The sequence below is a fragment of the Brachionichthys hirsutus genome, chromosome 13 (genome assembly GCF_040956055.1).
Source record: "Brachionichthys hirsutus isolate HB-005 chromosome 13, CSIRO-AGI_Bhir_v1, whole genome shotgun sequence".
Classification (NCBI taxonomy): domain Eukaryota; kingdom Metazoa; phylum Chordata; class Actinopteri; order Lophiiformes; family Brachionichthyidae; genus Brachionichthys; species Brachionichthys hirsutus.
The window spans coordinates 6,639,073-6,646,155 of record NC_090909.1 but is presented as its reverse complement, the minus strand read 5'-3'; the positions used below and the strand labels follow the sequence as shown (position 1 = coordinate 6,646,155).

Genomic DNA, 7,083 nt, shown 5'->3' with positions numbered 1-7,083 from the left:
TCGCCTGCCCCGGGCATAGGAGGAGCTTGGTGCTTAAGTAGGATGCCAATCAGTCAGTCAGCTCCACATCCAGAAGCTCCTGCGGCTCAGCCACGCGCATCGCTCTGCTCTCGAGCTGCCAGACTGCGGCTCCGGGTCGGTGCAAGTGCAGCTTGACGGTTCCTAAAAGGGGGGACCCTGCTTATTTAGACACCCCCTTCGTCGTCTTCTTTCTTGGGATCCCTACTTTGTCTTTTTTTTCCATCCCCATTTTTTTTTTTTTTTTTTTTGCTGTTGCTTTGACTTTGAGAGAGATTTACAGAACGCGCTCTCCGGACATGTCTTTCCCTCAGCTGGGGTACTCCCAGTTCCTCAGCGCCTCCCATGAGGTTTACGGGAGCGAGCGGCCGGCCTCTGCCCGGGAAGGAGGCACCGAGGGCGGCGTGAGCTCCTCCGCGGCCGCCGCGGCTGTCGGCTCCATGCTGGGGATGTACGGGAGCCCGTGGGCGGCTCATAACTACAGTGCCTTTCTGCCGTACAGCGGAGCCACAGACCTCGCCCTGATATCCCAGATGGTGAGAAGTGATCCGTGTTCCCTGCAGACCGAAGCAGCTCAGCTGTTGACGGGAGACTCGGTGCTTTTAGGCGGGCTGGCTTCGTTTTTTATTGGAAGTTAATGCGCGATATGTCAGTAGAGATCAATCAGACATTTTGATTGATCGTTTATCATTATTTATGTGGACTATTTGTGGTTGCAGTCGTTAATGAAAGAAAGCTACATTTAGTCAAAAACCCACTGTCAGTGAAGAATTCCATCACTTGTTATGTTTTTTTGTCCATTGTAAAATTACACCCAATATAATGCATTCATCTTTTCATCATAAAATTAAATCTTATAATTTTCATTACATTTTTGTGTGTGCAAATTATATGACTAAAAGTAATTTGGATGGAATCTACAATTTATGTTTTAGAAAAGCATAATTCATTAAACAATTACATGTTAGATAATAATAAGAAATAAATAAATAATCAATAGTTTAAATGTTTGGAAACTGAGGAACATATTTATATATGCTGTCAGTTAATTAAATAGAAACAAACAATACATAGTTAAATATGTCTAAACGAAACCACACGTTACAGGGTTTTTTTTCTTCATTGACGTTAATTTCAGATTTTATGATTTGGTGACAGAATATTGAATCTTTTTTTTTTATTAACTTTAAAAAATGTCGATTACATTCTTCCTTTTACGCATTCTCCGAACGGGAGGAATTCATTGTCAACGCGCTCAACAAGTTGTCGCCTCTCTCATGCAGGGATCCCAGTATGAGCTGAAGGACAGCCCGGCGTCCCACCCGGTCTCTCTGCCCGTCCACGCCGCCCAAGGCTTTTACCCATACGGCCAGTATCCGTACGGGGACCCGTCGAGGGCCAAGACGGCCACCAGGGAGACCACCAGCACGCTGAAGGCCTGGCTGCAGGAGCACCAGAAGAACCCCTACCCGACTAAAGGAGAGAAGATCATGCTCGCCATCATCACCCGGATGACGCTCACACAGGTGGGTAGCTCTGACCGGCGTCCGGTCAGATCACGTTACGCGGAGGGATGATGAATGATCTCTTTCTTATTATTATTATTTTGTTTGTTTGTTTATACTTCATCCCCGACGCTTAGCAGTTGTGCGTTAGATCCACTCCTCTCATGTGAATCTGGTCAATTATTTAAAAAATAAAACTTCCCCTTCTAGACGGGCGTCTCGGGAATGTTCGACTCTTTATTGGTTAAGGGGGAAATAAGGTCAATCTTGGACATTTATTTTGCTAAATGAACGATCTCATGTAATGATTAAATTGAAGAAGAAGAAAACAACAACACTAATTCATTTCAGGTGTCGACGTGGTTTGCAAACGCCCGCAGACGTCTAAAAAAGGAGAATAAGGTAACCTGGGGCCGCAGCGCCGAGGACCGGGACGGGCGCATCTTCAGCAGCGACAACGAGGACGAGCACGGCAAGAACGGCAGCGAAGACGAGGACGAAGAGGAGGAGATCGATTTGGAAACGGTCGACATCGAGAGATCCGAGGAGCAGCGAGCAGGAGAGCTGCAGGGCTCCGCGAAGGGCGAGGGGGAGGAAGAGGAAGAGGAAGAGCCGGCCGCCAGAGAGCAGGCCTCCGAGCCGAAGAGCTCCGAAAGTAGCCGGACTCTCTCCGAGGGTCTGAGAGGAGTGGAGGCGGCTCTTTCTCTCAATAGACCGCCTGTTGTCAAACTGGCAGGGGAGCATTCTCCCAGGAGACCGGAGTGCCAGAGGCCGCAGCAGGGCAAACCCAAAATCTGGTCCCTGGCTGAGACCGCCGCGGCCCCCGACAGCTCTCACAGACCTTCGGCGGCGCCCCTGCGCGCGCACCCCGCGTCTTTGGCCTCCGCCGGCCACCCGGCGTTGCTCCCGGGTCATGGGATATATACGTGCCAGATCGGCAAACTGCACAACTGGGCCAACGCTGCTTTTTTGAACGCCAACTCGCTTTTGAACATGAGGTCGCTCCTTGCAGGGGCGCCGTCCGGGAACCCGCCTCCCGGCGCTGCGCCCGGTGCGCGTCATAACGCACGACCAGCAGCTGCGGGCCTCGGAACTTCGGGCACCGAGGATGACAGTGACGTGGAGTCGTCGGGAAGCTTCAGCCCCAAAAAAGATGGTATGGAAGTAAATAAATAATAATTTATACCGCAGCGTTTGAATTTAATCTCAACAGGCCTCAGTGGGGTCGCTGAAAAATGAATAACTGATCCAAACGAAATAATTGCCCTGCAGGAAGATGTACGCATACTTTACAAGTGCAATTTGATGATAATTATAACGAATAACTATTTGCCATTATTTCTTATTTTTCACAGACGAGGAGAGCGACCAAAGGCCCGATTCCCTCAAGTCCTCATTCCAGCTGATCACTGACAGGTAACTTCGTGAAGTCAATTTGGCGTTAAAACACGATCAGCCTTAATTATTATTATTATTATTTTTTTGCACGTCTTCTGCTAAATGAACCTGAACGCAGGGGTAAACACTGTTACACCTGAGTGGGCAGAGATCCGCGCATTAATCATGTGACTGAGGCCCCCACTTTAACGCTTCGACAGGCAGCAGTCTAATATATCCTGCGGGGGGAGCCCCCCCCCCCCCCCCCCCCCCCCACACACACACACACACCGCTGAGTTATCGCCACCTGTGTCATTTAAATAATCTACCGCCCCTTTATTCACGCCCCCCTCAGCTAATGTATGTCAAAGAAAACGCTGATAGCAACATCAGGAATGCATTGGAGGGTAAAAAGACATAAAACAATTTACGTTTCGTGTTTTTTTTAATTTGCATAAATATAGTAAACATTGATTTAGATGACCTTTTAAAAAGGAAAGTATGTTAAAACTGGCTAACAAAGATAGAAGATTTTTAGACAGAACATTTTAATTTATAATAGAGACTTTAGGATGCTCACACACGTACACACAGCACATTATGTTTGTTTACTGCTGTTTATTCACCTTTTACATTTTTTTTCCCATCACTTCAGACCTCTCCATGGGACAACGCCACAGCGAGTCCTGACAACAACGTCATGAGAAGACGAGGGAAGAAAAGAAAGGAATAATTTTATTTAATGAGAACATTTTAATGAAGGATATTTTTCAAGGGACAACCTATCATATAGTATTACTGTTTAGCCTCTACATGCAAAGGAGTTGGTTGTTTTTTGGTCGCAGATTTGCTCGTAACGCTCTCATGTTCCTGTTTTTTCCTCGCCTCTTCTGTTGTGAATGTAAATCTTGGAAATTGTAAATACAGGATATGAATTTGTCTTTAAAGAATATATTTTTTTGGGAACTAAATAAATGTCATTATAGTCATTTATTATTTGAGACTTTTTCTCCATGCATAATTAGACATGATTCATGTTTTGTCACGACACTCAGGTGGAGAGAGCCATGCTCTTACCGGACAAGAGCTGTTTTCTAATGTCTTCCTTTTATTGGAGATAGTATTATAATGCAAATTCACAGCATATTATTTCAATTAACAGATCCATTTTAATCTGAAAATGACAATTTATCCCCTCTGAACATTTTTTTTCCTCTGAGATCACAGGAAATTTGTGTATTTTAAAGGTATAAGTACACATTTCGAAGAATACACATATCATAACCTTCCTATCATGTTCTTCCACTTGTTTAATGATGATCACAGTGTGCCCACCTTTTAATTGATGCCTTCACAGCCTTCATGCCAGCAAAATAATGCAATGTAAGCTTTTTTTTTTTTAGCAAGGCGGCTCTCCCTCATTCAAACCTGCACTCTCGCCAAAACTCGGAGACTTATGCCAGCACCTTGGAAGCCAATGCAAACGCAGCGGAAACTGAAATAGAAGATATCCAGGACCTTATGAATCTGTGCCTGCTTTCAGTCCTCCTCACTTTAATGTTGGATTATACCCCCTCAGTGTCACCACTGGTGCCTCTGAAATATGGATCAGACGGCAGGAAAGGCCAGCAGCCAGTATGGGGGCATGCAGCTCACAGGGGGAAGTGGATGAGAGGGGAGAGAGGGCGAGGCAGAGGGGTTGGTCTGTCACTCTGAGCCATCCTTGACATTCACAGATCCAAAGATGGCGTGGAGAGAGACGGGTAGTGGGGGGTCTCAGGGCTGCTAATAGTTCTCAAACCTGTACTTATAAACATGCTTAGGCCGATAGCAGGTCATGCCTCATGCGCTTTGTCGACTCTGGCTTCTCGTGGAGCCTGGATCGCATGAAGTTCACATATATTCAACTGGATTTAATTACAAAATTCAATCTTGGAGATCACACTTGAAAAGTGTGGCCTAGCGTCTGTAGTCCAGCACTGATCGCAGCTCATCACCAAGTGACTATGGGCTGTTACTGAGGTGTTTACTGAATCGGAGGATGTCAGCAGCTGAAGCGTATACATGTCCAATATTTATATTAATGTTGAGAATCAGGTTAAAACTCGATCAGGACTGGCCATGTTGCATGTGCTGCAAAGGCAGCATGTGGAATATGTCATCATTAAGCTGAATGTCAACAGCTGACTGAAATGCAGCGTAAGTTTGTGTTAATTTTAAATATCATTTGCCTCAACGAAGCAGTGTGACTTGAGATGTTGACCGTGATTTGAGAGTGTGACACAAAGCAACAGCGACAACATCCGGGTTCACAGAGATTAACTCAATGCTGCCATCTCACTCTCAGAAAAAGTAAAGCAGAGTTCTACTTTATGGAGCATAGATGACGGCAGGCCTTGAGTTTAGCTGTGGAACATGGCACAGAAACTCCTACAAATGTAAAGATGGGTAAGACATTTTTCAACTTCTCATTCTCATTTATTATTTCATTTGAAAATTTCCAACCTAAGAGCATTATTTTGGCAGTAAAAACCATATTGTTAACTTTAGTTATTTGGATTTTTTGTGTGTGGATGATTTAATTTAATTTAAAGAATTAAATGGGACGAGAGCATCATCCTGCTTTCTAAGATGGCCAGTTTTCTCTCAATATATTGGAGAAATTACTGATTCTATTCTGCTTGGACTCTGATTTGACTAAAGTTACCTAAATGTACTCCTAAAACCAGGCTGCCTTTTTCAACACATCAAATCTGTCAGAAGCGTTTGTATCTTTTATGAACCGTCAAAAAATACAGTCATTGTCTCAATGACTGCAGACGATCAATGCATGAGATCAATGCATGCGAAAATGTGATTACAAAAAAATTCTAACAAGGCTTGAACAAACGGATCCAATTTGTCAATAATACTCATCATTTGGCACTAAAGAGGAGTTTACTAATTGATCTATGACTTAAATACACTGCAAAAACCTCACAGGCTGGAGTATCTCACTAATCACAGTGATGTACTATTTTAATTTCTGAAAAATATCATGATATTAGACAATGAACAATAGTGCTTTTAAATTTTCGGAATACATAGATTTTTTTTATAACAAACCAACCCCTCCCACATAATATCACTTGATATTTTAGCCAGACGAGATCTTTCCAGGTTTTGTGCTATGCTAACATCTGCTCGCTGTATCTTCGTGCTTACTGTACAGAGATGACTGTTGCCAATCTTCTCATCTAACCGTCAGCAGGAAAACTTGCACGGAACTTTAGCTTAAAATCGGAAGAACGTGTGGGAAAATAATGGATTTGAGACTTTTGCAGTACACTCATCTGACGAAGAGTATATCGTCCCTGTAAAAGTGTATTTCTCGGCTCATAAATCCGACATACATCCATCCTCTCACGGAAAGAGTTGGAAAACAGGATTTGGAAAGAGGGAGCTGGAGTCTAAAGAGAGCAAATGAGAGAGAGAGATAGAGGGGTAGGGGGGGGGGGGGGTGCGGGGGAGATGATGCAGTGAGAGCTGTCATTGATGTGAGAACAGCATGGAAGGAAGCCAGACACTTGAGGCCATTTTCACTTCCTCTGCCAACTCTGACAGACTGTCATCAGCACCGCTGAGCAGAATATCAGCCGCTCTTTCTCATATGCACTCTTCACTTTCTCTACACTTCATCCCAGCCAGATCACGCCGCCGTTCTTCCAAGTACCCAAACAATATGTTATTCTTTCAAAGTTGATATCAGTGAGCTTAGCATGATGGGGCTCACAATGACATCAAATGTCCGTTTAATCAGTTACACAGTGTGACCAAAACACGTTTTGTTATAAAAGGAGTGGCGGAAAAAGTGAGCGGATCCAAAATATGATTAATGATTTTCTGGCGGGTGCTGCCGGAATCTTCTTCAGAGTTTTAAGTTTGTGCTTCATGTTGGTTGTTTGTCACCAAAGCGGCCCCAAAACTTTTTTTAAAAATAGAACTGGTTTACTCTGCAAAGTGCCATAAATAGGGGGAACAACCATCGCTAATACCTCTGAATAACACTCGTTTTTAGAGTTGTATCAGCCCCTGAAACTCTCAGTGTGAATAGTCTTTATTGGTACTTTGGTATTCTGATAAAGGCCCTTTGGTGAGCTCTAATCCTTATTAAAGTCGTAGATTATCGGGGGGGCTTTGTCT

The 7,083-nt window shown here is 44.2% G+C and overlaps 1 protein-coding gene across 1 annotated transcript; it reads left to right on the top strand.

Annotated features, from left to right (window-relative positions):
• Positions 1 to 317: 317 nt before the first annotated feature.
• Positions 318 to 3,605, top strand: irx1b (iroquois homeobox 1b). Its single transcript, XM_068747202.1, has 5 exons — positions 318 to 554; positions 1,302 to 1,544; positions 1,875 to 2,679; positions 2,879 to 2,939; positions 3,557 to 3,605. Exons 1-5 carry the CDS (start codon positions 318 to 320, stop codon positions 3,603 to 3,605), a joined length of 1,395 nt encoding a protein of 464 aa, XP_068603303.1.
• The last annotated feature ends 3,478 nt before the right edge of the window (positions 3,606 to 7,083 follow it).